Source organism: Sceloporus undulatus, chromosome 1, assembly GCF_019175285.1.
Source record: "Sceloporus undulatus isolate JIND9_A2432 ecotype Alabama chromosome 1, SceUnd_v1.1, whole genome shotgun sequence".
NCBI lineage: Eukaryota > Metazoa > Chordata > Lepidosauria > Squamata > Phrynosomatidae > Sceloporus > Sceloporus undulatus.
Window position 1 is genome coordinate 202215027 of NC_056522.1, and position 15610 is coordinate 202230636.

The window sequence follows — 15610 nt, forward strand, 5'->3', positions numbered from 1 at the left end:
CTTTTGCTGAAAGAGATTAAGCACCAATAGTTCCACAGCCCTCTCAATCATGCTTTAAGGAGAACCGAGGGCCAAACTGCATATGACACTAAATGTGCTGCTTGCATTTGCATGCATGATTGCAAAATGGTGAATGGTAGGCACAGGATGGGGTCAGTTCATAGGGCCATAAGTTGTTTCTTCAGTTTGGAAAAGTTACTTTTTTGCCTCCAGAAGGTAACGTTTCCAAAATCTAGATTTAAATCTTTCTCCCTTGATGTTGTCCAAAGGTGACCTAGAATGGATTGTGGGGTGGGGACTGAAATGGGAAATGGCTGGCCCATATCAGGGGTAGATGACCTGTGGCCTTCTAGATATTGTTGGACTGCCACTCCTATAACGCTTCACCACTGGCTGTGTTGCAGTCCAACAAAGTCAGGAGGGCCCCATGTTTTTCATTCCTACTTCAAATGCTACTGCTACCTGTGATATGTTTCACATCATGCAAAACTCTGCTCTAATAAGTACCAATCACAGGCAAGCTGCAAGTCTAAGATACATAATCTCTAAGTTCAGACCCTACCTACCATATGCTAGTTTACTCCAGGGACTTGTATACATCCTGATCTATGCCAGTATGCTCCAATTTCGATTTCAAATATGAAAACAGAGAAGCTCTTCCTTGAGGAACATATTTATTGTGTTTGAGATGATACACTGGATGCTCTCGGAGTTACAAGGTGGGTGGCAATGGGAGGAGCAGAAGAGAAAAGGAATCCCTTTCATTACAAACTGACAAAGGTAAAAGTTTAAAACAGTTTTCACAACAGCATGTACCACATATCGGAAATAGATCTGGGCTTAATACAAATGACATAATTCCTAGTCATCTACAGCTACCTTTAATAACTTCATACAGATAATGAATTAGGCTAAAATGCACTATAATATTTGGTTGACTTCAGGAGCGGTATCCTTAGTTACATCACAAAATACATTTTGATATCCCAAAGAAGCAAGACTTGCAAGTAGGCATTTTAAACATAACTAATCTACAGCTACAAAGTTCTACTCTTGATAGCATTTTACCTTTTGGGGTGGATGGGGAGATGTCGAGGGGGAAGAGGGGAGAAGGGAAGGAAAGCAGTATCCCAGTCTTCAAAAGGATAAAAGCAGAGAGTAGAATCAGTATAACATATACACAGAAGTCCGTATTGTAAAGGCTATAAAGATCAGTTGCACACTGCAAAGCTGCATCCCAGCATCTTCGCATTGCACAAGCTCATCGGCGTCACTTATGTTGCGTATCTCTTGGTCCACTGTCTGGCTATCCTGTCATGTTCTGCTCTGTTGGTCAGGTACTGAGTGGCTATGCTTCCCACCAGAGGATCAGCTGCAAAAATTCAGCAGGGGATGGCAGATGGGAGAAAGGGAAGGAAATGGTGCATTAGGAATCATTCTGTTAGAGTCATCAACATTACCACTCTTCATTTTTACTACATTCATTTCTCAGCTGTGCTACAGAATAGCACCAAGGTCCACTGTGATTTTTACATGTACTTATGGCAAAGGCTAATCTGCATTAGAGGTGAGGAACTTTCATCTCTTCAGTTTCTTTTTACCTTGGAGCAATCTGCACCTGTTTTTAAGACCTGCAGACACTTACCTTCAGATGTTGACATTGTTCTTGCCACCACAACACTACAGAAGCAAAATGGAGAAGTTGCCCCATTTTGCTAACCATTTTCAGCTTCAAATCCTGATAATTAGAGTAGCTGCCATTTTAATTTGGCATTTGAAGGTAACACATATTTTTCATTTTTGGTTACTTTAGCTTTCTAACACTATATTTTTAATAGCTGTTTTCTATATGTTCTGTTCAGCAGATTCCAGAATTTCTGGTGGAAACATATGGTTTGGATTTAGAGTCTATGTGAGGAGATGCCTTCATGCAACAAGGCTTTCCCATCTCCTCCCTACTGTAACCATGCATACTCCCCAATCATCCTCTCCTGAAAATCAATAAATAAATCCTGTTAGGCTGCAATGGGAAGGGAGAGTCGGAGAAAAATTGGGTGGTGGCACAAGGTGATACGGATCCAAGCCAGTCAGCTATTGTAGTTTTTGTTAAGTTCTTCTATAGCACATCTAATACATCATACGATGAATGGGAACCATGATGGGGTGGAGAGATGGATCACCCTATCTCATGTAGCCTTGAATGGGCCAAGTAAGACCCATAGCTATGTCCCCTGACAGGTCCTCAGCTGAATACTGAGTATTGAGTAGAGAGTTATTCTCCTTCCTTCTCTCCAAAGTAAGGAAGGGGATAATGACTGAAATGCTTTGAACCAGGGATTATAAATCCTGAGATTCAAATGGAAGGAAGGGCCACATGCAGATTGATCTTCCGTAATTTCAAACTGCAAATGTTGGAGCGGGAACAAGTTCTCATACATGGAAAGCTATATTGGCAGGACAAACTGGTTTGGCTCTTTTTGAGAATTACAACTTTCACTGTTGATAGTACTGGTCATATATTCTGCCATTCAATATGATGTACAACATGATTCAATGGCTAGCTTATGGCAAATCCCAGGTGTCTAAAAGGGTAGGGGTAGCCTAACCCTGTGCTGCCCAGTGTGAAAACCAAACCACCCTGGTTGAGATTCCACATTTGGCAGGTTTATATATTGTGTTTACACAGTCAATAGCATCTTTGAACCATTTTTGATAATCAAAGGCAACAATGGTTCAGCTCTGTTTTCTGGTTGTATAACACTTGTTTCAGGTTTACAATAAAAATCAGTGCCTTACCAGGATTGCAGTCTGTCAAGAGGGAACAAATAGACAGCAAAACCTTTGAAATAGTCAAAGCCGGGCTCCAGTTGTCTTTCAGAATATCCAGACAGATGACTCCCTGACTGTTGATGTTGCAGTGATAGATCCTAGTGCGGAAAGTAACCTAAAGGTAGGAGAGCAAAAAAAGAAAGATTGGAGATGGAGATAAGGAGAGGGTAATCATTACACATACTCTTCAAGCAGATTTTGTTACCAACTTTTTGAAACCTGCCTGAATCATTCATCTTCAGTGGAAGAGTTTTTGTTCCCTACACAGGCCTTCTTTATTTTGTTGTTGTTGCTCATTTTGCAGAGTTTCATTTGAAAACTCCACCAACCACTTGGCAAGCAGATGTCTTATTTGGGTCTGATGTGTAGATCTTAGTTCTAGCAGTGTTATATGTCCCTTCTGGCAAGACTTTATAAAACTCACCTGCGACATACACACATGTATACTGATGCATGCACACATATATGGATATATTTTATTGTTATCTGGAGCTGGCAGCTTGTACATCCATTATCCAGAATTCTGAAATCCAAAGTACTTTAAAATCCAAAACTTTTTGATCTACTACACAAATAGTGGAGTACGTACCTGTATTGTACTTGTGAGGCTGGAGAGAGACACAGCTGGAGAGATATGCAAAGATCTGTGAACTGGCAGGAATCCATGCCTCCAGCCACTTCACAAATCCTCAGTTTCTATCCAGCCTCATTATGTCTCATTCTTTACATGAAAATACAGGTATTCTAAAATCTAAAACAATCCAAAACCCAGGACACTTCTGGTCCCAAGCATTTCAGATAATGGAAACTCAATTGATATAGGTTTCTCTCTCTCTCTCTCTCTCTCTCTGTATGCGTTTCTAAATGATGTTTAATATTAATAATGCTCAATTATTATTTTTTAACTTTTGTAATCAATGTTTTTACTTCTATCTTTTTAAAATTATTGTAACCCACCTTGAATCCCATTGTAGGAGAAAGGCAGAATATAAATCCTTTAAGAGAAATATGGAGGGGGGGGGAGCTGTATCAGAACTTCAGAATCCTTTTTTTCATTGGGAAAAACATAGAAAAACTGATAGATATTGATACTTTGTGTTAGTTATTCTCAGGAATTATTCACCAACTCTAAACAAAGTGTGGAAAAGTTACAAACAGTGACAGGGAATTCTGGGAGTTGCAGTAAAAATATAACTTTTTCAGGTTCTGCTACAAAAAGGAGATTCGGACCTTCTCAGTTACCTTTCTGCTCATATTTAGGGCATGCTAAGCCAAAATAACTCTATAAGTTTCCAGTGTGATTGCTGCAGAGTGGTCTGGGAGCTGGAAGTTCCATGGCAATAATTGGAAAAGCATGCCAGCCACATTGTTTATTAGAGAATTTACAGGTAATTGTTCAGAAAGGTTAGGAAATAGCTTGAGACACCTCCAGAAAGTAAGTCACCCAGGCCACCAGAAAGTAAGCCATCCAATCTATGACAGTTTGGTTGTGTGTGTGTGTGTGTCTGTACATGCGTGCATGTGTGTGTGGCTAAATAAGTATGGCACATATGCCAGCTCATATTTGAGGGGAGAGACAGAATTAAGGAGAGCAGCAGTGAGGTAGACTGAAGTTCTGGAAGGGACCTTTTGGTGGTGGCTCTCAGGGATGGGACAGCTCTGATGTGGACCATTGGGATTCCATTCCATTCCAATTTATTTATTTATTTATTTATCAAATAGTGCTTTAATGTTGTCTTCTGAGTCACAGCCTCATTTCACACACACACACACACACACACACACACACACACACACACACACCCCAAATGGGAAGAAGTAAAGCAGAAACTACAGCTAAACAGCTACACAAAACATATAAAACAATAGCAAATTCTAATTTATAACACAAAACACTTCACTTAAAAGCAGAGTACAACAACCAGGTCTTACTGCTGGGGAGGGAGCCATGCATACATCCCATGATGGACTATTCCACAGATGTGAGGCCTCCAGTTTGTAGAAAGGCTATGTTGTCTGTCTCCACCTCAGTGCATTATATACAATTTAAATAGGTTCTGCTTCTAGCTGCTAAAGGAAATGGTGTCCCCTGAACATTTCAGGGAAGAAGGCATACATGTTGTGGAACACAACATTTTATTTATTGAGATGGCTCACAACTCAGTGGTAGAACACATGCTTTGTGCCCAGAAGGCTCCTGGTTTCCTCCCTGGCCTCTTCAGTTAAAGGATTCAGATGGTTCAATGGCCTGGTCTGGTGTGAAGCATACTGCTTTGTTCAAGTGGAATCACAACTTTCTATCAAACAGAGATGGAGACATGTGGTTCACCTAATGCTCTTTAACTATAACTTCCATCACCCTTCTCCATCATCCTAGCCTTGCTGGCTAGAAACTTATGATCCAACAACATCTGGAGGGCCACAGACCTTTCTTGTGTCATAGACCCTCTGCTTCTTTCCTCTGAGGCCTAATCTGGCCCATGGCTGTTTTTTTCTCTAATGTCATTCAGCCCAAAGATGCCACTTAGAGGTCATCCAGCCTGGCCACCCAAATAGTGTTCCCCATCCCTGATATATAATTAGGATCTATTCCTACATGTTGCAGATTAAGTATTCCTTATCTGGAACTCCAAAATTTGAAATACTTAAACTTTGTTTCATGTGCAAAATTATTTTAAAATGTTATGTATAAAACTATCTTCAGGTGAGGTGAATGAAGTGTATATGAAACATAAACAAATTTCATGTTTAGACTTGGGTTCCATCTCCAAGAGATCTTATTATGTATGTGCAAATGTTCCAAAAAGATAACACTTCTGGTTTCTAAAATGTCAAATAAGGGAGACTAAACCTGCATATATTGTAGTATCTAAGATAGTGGGCAGTGTCAGAAAGTACAGGCTAAAATCATAGGCTGTTTCCCCTTCTCTTCATGTGTGCCTCATCTGCTTCTATAGTTTACTGTTAATGGGCAGGTCATACATTGTAGGAATCTGTGACCCTCTTACGCCCATCAACCATACCACCCTGGAAAATGGTGAGAGGCAATTTAGAAAGTCAAAGGTGACCTAGCTCTGCATTACCTGAGTGATACTTTGTCCCAAAAGCCTGTCACAGGCCTCAACATAATTAGCTGCCAATGTGTAGCCAAAGCAGGCCATTTGTGATTCAGGCCAATTCTTGATCTGCCTGTTATCTACAAAATAGATTTATCAGATGTTTATTACTATACATAAAGTATGATTTGAATTCTCTAATGGGTTCTAGTGCTGTAGTTAAGGGAAATGTCTGCAAGATTTGTAGGAAAGACATCTAAGTCCCTCATCAAACTAAACATCCCAGGATACTTTAGGATTGTAAGATACACAATTAAAGCAGTACAGTCATCCCTCCTCATTCACGAACTTGGTATTTGCAAATCTGGTTATTCACGAAGTCTCTCCTGACCCCTCCCATGCCTGGAACAGCTGATCCAGGCATCAGAGAGGTCAGGAGAGACTCGCACAGGCCCTTCTCCCTCCCCTCTGATACCTGGAACAGCTGATCCAGGCATGGGAGAGGTCAAGAGAGACCTGTGCGGGCCTTTCTCCTCCCCTCCAATGCCTGGAACAGTTGATCCAGGCATCAGAGGGGTCAGGAGAGATCTGCGTGGGCCTTTCTCTTCCCCTTCGATGCCTGGAGGGGAAGAGAAAGCATCGGAGGGGACAGGAGAGAGCTTCCCTCCCTGCTCAGCTGAGCTAGTTTTGGGGCGGCAGGGAGAGCGAAGAGAGGCAAGCATGCGCGTTCCTCTCCAACACCTCCCTGCTGCCCTGTAACTGGGGGAGGGGTTATTCACGATTTTTCCACATTCGTGGTAGTCCTTTGCCCCTAATCCCCGTGAATGTGGAAAGACGAGTGTATTCAGCTGCTATTACAGTGTAGCAGGTACACTCATTGTTTTCCAGGCATGCTTAGGATATTTAGAAACAAATGTGTGCTAAGCAGCTATAATGCTAACATTCTTGGCAGCCACCCCAGAAAAGGGGAACACTAAGTTATGATATTTGAACAATCATGATCAGCAGGCCACTGTATGTTGGGGACAAGGGTGTAGGGGGTAAACAAGTACAGTTGGCCTGCTGTATCCATGGGTTCTTTATCTATGGATTCAACCATCCACAGCTTGAAAATATTTTAAAATATGTAAGTACTAAAAAGCAAACCTTGATTTTGTCATCTTATATAAAGGATACCATTTTACTATGCCATTGCATTTAACAGGTCTTGAGCATCCATGGATTTTGGTATCCACAGAGGATACTGGAACCAAACCCCAATGGATAACAAGAGGTTTGACAGCCAGGGACTTGATAACATCTGAGCATGTGTTCACCATGCCCACTGATGTTACCTAGCCCTGAGACATATGTAAAGGTGATGATCCATGCTGTCTCTGGTGGCACAGTGGTTAAATGCCTGTACTGTTGCCACTCACTCACTAACCACAAGGCTGTGAGTTCAGTACCAGCCAGGGGCTAAAAGTCTACTCAGCATGGAATCCTTCCAAGGTTGTTAAAATGAGTGCCCAGCTTGTTGAGTTTACACTTTGTAAACCACTTAGCACATTGGTAAATGGTACACAAATGTACTTGCTATTGATATATATCACCTTACACCTCTCACTAGAAGCTTTCTTCTAGAACTACTACATATAGAACCTGCCTTTCAGTGGTGAAATGACCACTGGCCATATTCTCACTGATAGGGAAGTACTATAACAGTAAGTAACAGGATTCAAATATATAACTGTGTTAGTCTGTAAAATCAGTATGGAAAGCAGCCCCTCTGAGACTAAGTGAAAGAAAGAAGCTGGTAGCATGAGCTTTCATAGACTTGGAAAGCCCACCAAAGTAACAGGGATGTAAGTAACAGAGATTGAGTGCTGTTTCACCTTTAAGCTATTTATTTAACAGCTGTCCTATTAGATAACGTGGGAAGGAAGCTTGGCTTTAATTGCTGTCATTATTCTGCCCTAACTGACTTTTAAGACTTAATATTTTGTACACACGCATCATTTAGATGCATTAGTTACAGGAGGAATTCTGCGTGGGACAAAGCTAATCTGCATCTCAGTGGTACCACACATTGGAAAGAAAATAAACAAGCATCCTTTGAATGCATGAGGGGGGCATAAATGCTTTGGGGGACCATGCATGCTTGTCTAGGTTTGTGTTACTCTAAATTCAAGACCAGATTTGTCTGGGTTTTTCTTACTTATCAGAGCTTGGAAGGTTACTTTTAAAAAGCTAACTAGTTGGTGTAGTGCAGTTGATGTAATGTAGTCATTTGAGCATTGGACTACAACTCTGGAGATCAGGGTTTGATTCCCTGCTCAGCCATGGAAACTCACTGGGTGAACCTGGGTGAGCCATACACTCTCAGCCCTAGAACACACATACCCTAAAGGCACCAGATTCCATTGGATCCATGGGAAGCTAAGCAAGGTCAGTACTAGGATGGGAGGATGCCAGTGCCAAGTGCTGTAGACTATATTTCGGAGGAAGGAACTGGCAAAGCCACCTCTGAGTATTCCTTGCCTAAGAAAACCCTGGGAAATTCATGGGCTCACCCTAAGTGAACAGGCGACTTGAAGGCACATACAATCACGCACAACTAGAACGGTTACTGATAACAGGCATTCTTGGCATTGTCTAGTGATAGTTGTCTGGAGGAGTCAATATGCAGGATCCTGAGAACTGGTTAATTAGTTGTGCATGTATGAAAATAATAAGAAGCATGCTGGATCAGACTAATGACCTATCTAGTCTACCCTGTTTTCCATAGCATCCTAACTAGAAGCGTCTGGGATGCCCACAAGTAAACAATAAACTCAACAGTTCATGAAAGGGAAGCAGTGGGTTTGATGGTTTTTCCCCCAAACATGTAAACTCAATGCTGCACAATGACAGCTTTTGAAACTGTCAGAAACTTTCAAACCAGCATGTGATTTGGTATGAGAGTTTGTGGTCTGCTTGTTTATTTAAAAGCAAAGTCCCAAATCCTACTAGGCCTGCCCAATCACCTAGAGCAGGCCTAAAAATAGCACTCTGGATCCTGGCCAGAATATACTGTACAACTTGTTAGGCAGGAGAGAGGGGAGGGGGAAAACCTCTTTCCCACTTGATTTCTATAGTGTGTGTTCAATAGATTAACCAGCTTTGTAAACCTAACATTTGGTCTATTTGTTCAACAGCAGATTTTGAATCTTGTTCACCAAACATCTGCGACACAGCTGCATTTTAAAACAAACATTTATGCTGGGATAAATATCTGTATACTATCAGCAAATACATGAAATGTAGTTTACACTTGGGACAACTTTAAGCATTAGATTTGGCATCCCTTTTTTTTAAAAGCAACCAGGTCAAACAAATCAGTAGTACACACATCATTTTTGAAATGATAACTTTCTCACTGACTTTTCAATTGGTAGAATATTCCCTGTGTCAACATAGTAGCTTCTTTCTAATTTCTTGTATCTTTACATAATAAATATCGAAACACAGTCCCTGAAACAGATGTTTCCTTCAATTAGACTTTGCTCTTTTGATTAATACACTTTACTGCAAAAGTGTAAGAAACTGTCAAATTTGCACAACGCTACCAGAATCAATGGCAGAAATCAAGCGGATTTCATTCATCAAAGCCATGTTACTTAACAATAATCTAGATTATAATTCACAACACACTTTATAAATATTTTAAATGCAGCTGAAAGCAGTGGGGTCATAAATGTCAATGACCCTGTGAAAAAATTCAGTCAATATCATAGTCTCAAATTGTGAATTTACCAGTATTTTGGTGTTCTCTTATGCTTGAATCCATACATCATATTAGCATTACTGAAATATACCAAATATATAGTGCTTATATTTAACTCAAATCCCACTTAAGGCTCATGTTTTCAATGACTCTAAACACATCTAATTTGTGGCCCAACCTTTAACTTAAATCCTACTGGTAGTCCCAACTAGAGTAGACCTGTTAAATAATCGTTGAATAGGTACTTTATTTTTAAATGCTTTAGACGCTATTTACACATATATTTTTTGTCATACCACTTGACCATCAGTGAATTGTCAATGAAATATGAACAAAGGGCTGCAGTAGATTACACTTCATTTAAAGCATGTGACTTCATTTAAATTGCCAAAACTTAAGTGTCTTACATCATACATTCCTATGTGCAAAGGGATCTTCTAGCACCTATGAGACTAACTGAGCAAAAGAAGGTGTCACATAGGTTTTCATAGACTTGGTCTAACTCCTCAGATGCACTCAGATATACTCCTAACAGTGTCATGGATACTATCACAATCTTCAGGAACTGAGTTGAATGACCTCCCACTGTTGGTTTACACTAACAGTGAAAATCTCAGAGACAGGGTTTGTGTGGGCAGTTGTCTATTGAAAGGGATGCCCAGTCCCAAGTTTGGTTTAAAAAGAAAGAACAGCTAGTTAGGGAGAGAGTTAAAGTTGCCTCCACTACTGAAAATGTGAAGCCTGGTTGATGACTTACAGGTTTTGGTTTAAGATACATTTCAGGCCTAATAGAGCCAGTCTTTTATGGTTCCTACTATCTGACGTTTACTATGCCAGTTGGGCTAAATTTTATGAAAGTAAACTAATTTCTGTGGGTTTAAATTTTGATTCTCTCCTTTTACTAACCGAAAAGGAGTGTCTTGAATCTATTAAGGTCTGCCTTGCAGAGAGAGAACATCAACTGACATATCCAACTCCTCCTAGAGTGTGTTCTCCAGTGATACTCAGTATCCCCCCCTTACAGGGTAAGATTCCTGATTATTTTCAAACCCTTTCACTGCTGGTGTCAAGGAAGGCCTTTTTGTTTGCAAGATTGAATGTACACCCCTCAAATGTGACCAGGGGCAGATATTTGCAGACCCCATTTTTGAATCGTGTATGTCACTGTGCTCAAGCTCCAGATGTTCTCCATCATATTGTATTGCTTTGTCCATTGTATATAATTCCGAGGGGAAAATGTTAAGAAGCTTATTGGAAATGAGTGTCTGTTTGGATGAGTTATCACTGGAATACTTATTGGAAGATCGAAACCCACATATTACCAGGTTAATGGCCAATTTTCTGGAAGAGGCAACAAGATTATGGCTTAAATTTTAATAACAATCCTGAAGTTTTATTGTAAATGCATGTTGTTTTTCTATGCCCAATAAAGGTTGACTGACTGACTATTATTGTTAAAGTTGCCTAACAACAATTCACCTAGACAGTTTACCAAACCAAGATACAGAGAACTGCCTAATTTCTGAAGGCCCTTGTTTCCCCCCCTTTTTTGTGGTTAACTTGCATCTCTAAGCAAACAATCTACCCATTCAGTAGTGAATTTTTAGTTTATGTCTGAACTACTTACTGTAAATAGTCAAAACTGGTGGTTACTTATGTTTGATCAAATTCATTCTTAGGACTTGCCAACCACAACTGTAATACTGTGGCACAATTTCCTATGGAAAGTTCCACCTTTTTGGACTAAACCACCTAGAAGTCCCAAACTAATAGAATAGACATAATCCCTCAAAATGAACGTTTCCATGTTCTGGTCTTGTAGCATACCGAATGCATGTTATAATGTGGATCCAGGGAATTTCTATACAATATCATTTGAGACAGTCACTAATTTTCTTGTAGTCTTGAGTTAAGCAGAATGCTTGACATTGTAGTGATGGTAGTTGTTCCCCTTTGGTATTTGGAATGGTTCTTGTTTTGGACCATTAGACCCCCAGAGTTATTGTGCTAAAAGAAGAACATTTCAAAGCTCCACCCCATTCCTTGTATGTACATAAATAAGAGTCAGACAAAGGCTGCATCTACACTACAGAATTAAATCTGTAACACTGCTTTAACTGCCATGACTCAATACTATGAAATGTCTGGTGCCACGACAAATGACAAATCCCAGGATTCCACAGGGTGGAGTCATAATACTTAAAGTGGTGTCAAACTGCATTAATTCTGCAGTGACAGCAGCCAAAGAGTGTGAAGAGATATATAGGTATACACACCTATGTATGGGTACTCACATGAATAAGTGTTCCTTTATACTGTTTCAGAATGACAGCTGAGGATATACATGAATACTCTATTATAAATAAATCATACTTACATAAATATATAGATATAGCCTTACCTTTGGTGGTTTAAATGGATAATCCGATGAAAATGTGATATCCAGGAAAAAAACGCCACCTTCATATACAGAACCTGGAGGACCAAGGATAGTAGATCTCCATTCATAAATGTTATCACCTTTAGGCCCAGCACTATTGAAGTAAGAGAAAAGAGGAGACAGAAAATGAGACAGATGGCTTTGTGAGGATTTACAGCAGTCATCATTCATTTCTCCCTCGCTTCTTGTGCTTATATACGGGTTGGTGCTTTTGTATGTGCCTGCTAGGAGCGAAGACAAAGCACATCAACTCTGCCCCTGTCAATCTTTTCAGCACAAGGCCCACCTTTGTCTGTTGTAAGGGTTAGCTGTGTAGCCTTTTGTTTGTTGCTCTTTCCGGTGGCATGGGGCACACAGCAAAGAACATTCAAATGCATCAGTTGCACAGCAGAGTTTAAGCACACTTCAGGCTATTCATCTATCTGCTCACACATGCCTATCCCTTTTCCAAGAAGCTCATGGCAGTATACATGGGATTACTGTAACACAGTGGTTCCCAAACTGAGCTTCCAGGTATTTTGGACTTCAGTTCCCAGAATACCTGGAAGCCCTGGAAGCACAGTTTGGGAATAGATGTCCAAAACATCAGAGTTTGAGAATCACTGGTCTGACAGAACCTCACATGCTTATGATGATTTGGGGAAAGATACCTTTTTGGACTACAGTTCCCAGAATCCCCCTGCCAACATGAACAGTGGCCATATTGGCTGGGGTACTGTTCATCCTTGTCACAACTTTCAAGCACTGGTTACCCTAAAGGAGAAGGGAATAGGTCTAACTAGGCAACAAGAAATCTTCACAATGGGATGGGGTGGTCAACCATGTAATTTTACAAATTGGGGTACATTCTTTTAAAAATGGAACTGAAACTTAATTTCCACGCAGGTGCACAAGATCAATTCAACAAGTAGTACTAGACTGGCAATAAAGAAGTGACATTTCAGAGCAGAGGTGCCAATCCTAATTCAGCCCTAATGTGGTTGAATATACAGCGAACCTTTGTTAAACAAAATCTGTGTATGCTCAAGTCCCATTAAATGTTACATAGCAAAATGGTGTCCCTTACAAAAAATGGAAAATCAAGGTTTGATACTCGAAATTTATACTTTTTTTTGAACATTTTCAAATCGTGTATGTTTGAATCAGTGTATAAGAAGGGCCGACTGTACAGGGATTCAAAACAGATTTTAAAGAGCTAAAGCACTCAAAGCCAAGATCCCAGACAGATGAATTTTTTGGTTTCTCCTGTCTTCATTTAATCCCCCCACCCGCCATGGCAAGTATGAAGAAATTTGCAAAGTTATTATTTTTTTAAAAAAATGAACAATTGACCCATCACTAAAATCAGCTCTAGTCCAACACTTTATTCACCAAGCCTGCAATCCTACCCACATTTACCTTACAATAAACAGAGCTCAAGAAAGTAATCTCTGGGGAGAGGAGGGTAATTCAGAATGAAGAACTGATTTGAAATGTAATCTTATTTATCAAATGTATATTTTATTGTATAAATTAAAAAGATTAAAAAGACAATGTAATCTTTGGGGGACTATAACTCCCACTGCGGGCCATGGCTGGGGGATTCTGGGCAAAACAGTCCAAAAAGTCATCTTTCCACGCTCTGGAAATAAGATCCACTGAGCATAATGAATGGAACTTCTACATCAGATAAAAGTGAATAAAGCAAATAAGATATATCTTGCTGGCTGAGCTTTGGGTCCTTGAACCTCATCAACCCTAGTCAACAAAGCCAACAGTGAGAGATTGTGGGAGTTGTTCCATATGAATGGATTACAAAAGAATTCATGGTCGTTATTCTATGGTGGCATTTCTTTTCTGATCCCACACTATTCTTATAGTTTTGAAGTGGAATTAATTCCATGTAGTTTTCTATGCACCTACAATTCTTTACACACTTCCAGAAAAAAACTGGCATTGCTCACTTGCTTCTTGAAAAACATTTCTGACCTTCAAAATGGAAGATGTGAAAAGCAGTGTTCTGAAACCACCACTCTGCAGACCATTACAATGTCTAACACCGAAAGCCATCTACTCATATGTAAATCTAAAAATTTAAGCCCCAAAATTAACCCCAAAATCCCAGGCTGACTTATTTATGGGTCACTATGGTAATGTGATAGCAGCTCTTTCAGATTTCCCCATGCAGTTGGCAGAGCAGTTTATTTCTCTCTTGTGCCAAGCAGAAAGAGTCCTGATTGATTAATTAATACTGCTGTTTGTTTAAGAGTCCTCTCCCGCCAGTGTCTGGCTTAAACAAAAGTTGAAATGATGAAGTAAAACGCCTCAGTGAGAGTCTCTCTTGCCACACGCACACATACACACATTGAAGGAGCCTCCAAGTTTTACCCTCGACCTATCCATGGATCATGGAAAAATCCGCAATTTTGACAAAATTAAAATTTGGCTTCAAGAAATTGTTAATAGTAAAAAAACAAATGTAAAAGAATAACAAATGAAAATGATTGGGAAATTGTACAGGACGCCACATCAATTAGTATTTATAAATGATAAATTTCAATCAAAATGTTGGCATGGATGTGGAGTTAAGGGAACTTACATACATATGTGGTGGGAATGCCCATTTGTTCAAGAATTTTGGACACAGGTTAAGAAACAGATAAATATAATAATAGGGATAGAGATACAATTAAGCAAAGAAAACTGCTTAATTCTCAATTGAGGGGAATTAAGACTGAATAGTAATCAAAGCTATGTAATAAAACAATTTCTAAAAGCTGCTCATGCAGTGATTGCTTATGGATGGAAAAACAATCAAATTGGAATCAGTCTTATTTGTTTAAATATATAAAAGAATACATATTATTTGATTTCCTTAGGGAAAGAAAACTTAAATATATTGGGGAAAGCAATCAAGAATCATGGAAAGATAAATGGGAAATTGTGATTAAGAACGTGGAAGGTAAAATGGGGTATGAAGAAGTAAAAAATATAATTAATGATATTTTCCACATCTCCGAAAATGATTGTTAACTTGATTGGAATGTATTTCCCTCAATGCTGTTTTTTGGGAGGGGGGGAAGTATATTATGAAATATCGATTGTACAATTTGTATTATGTATTGTGTAACAAAAATTATTTTTTTTTAAAAAAAAACCCAATACGCTTCCATGGCAGACCCCAGGATTCAAACCCTGGTCTCCAACGTCACAGTCCAATGCTCAAACCACTACTCCACGCTGGCTATGTATAGTATATGTATACCTATGCACATACACACAGACCTACAGGCAATTTTGGAGCTAAGTGTCAGTATGATACAGTTAGTCATTTTTACACCTTTGAAGTGTTATTCATTCAGGCTCTCTTTAACAAAATTTAAGGATGCCTTTTACAACAAAGCAGCATCAGTGATACCATCATTAAATAAAATTTGGGCTCCCTAGAAAACCAACCGACAGAGGAATTGCCACTTCATAAATTTGGCTGCTAAAAGCAATAAATATACTTTTAAGTCAACACTGTTAAGAGAATGTCTGCATTTATAAGCCTATGAGAAG

The 15610-nt window shown here is 39.5% G+C and overlaps 1 protein-coding gene across 2 annotated transcripts in view; it reads right to left on the minus strand.

The window, feature by feature from the left end:
- Nucleotides 1–655: 655 nt before the first annotated feature.
- The window catches only part of UBE2E3 (ubiquitin conjugating enzyme E2 E3), a 149370-nt gene continuing 134415 nt past the window's right edge, over nucleotides 656–15610 (minus strand). For both annotated transcript variants that reach the window (XM_042437323.1, XM_042437312.1), the window contains exons 4-6: nucleotides 12032–12164; nucleotides 2797–2944; nucleotides 656–1372 (exon numbers count right to left, since the gene is read on the minus strand). In XM_042437323.1, coding sequence (XP_042293257.1) covers nucleotides 1275–1372; nucleotides 2797–2944; nucleotides 12032–12164 — 379 coding nt within the window. In that variant the 3' untranslated portion in view covers nucleotides 656–1274. The remainder of the gene's footprint in view (nucleotides 1373–2796; nucleotides 2945–12031; nucleotides 12165–15610) is intronic.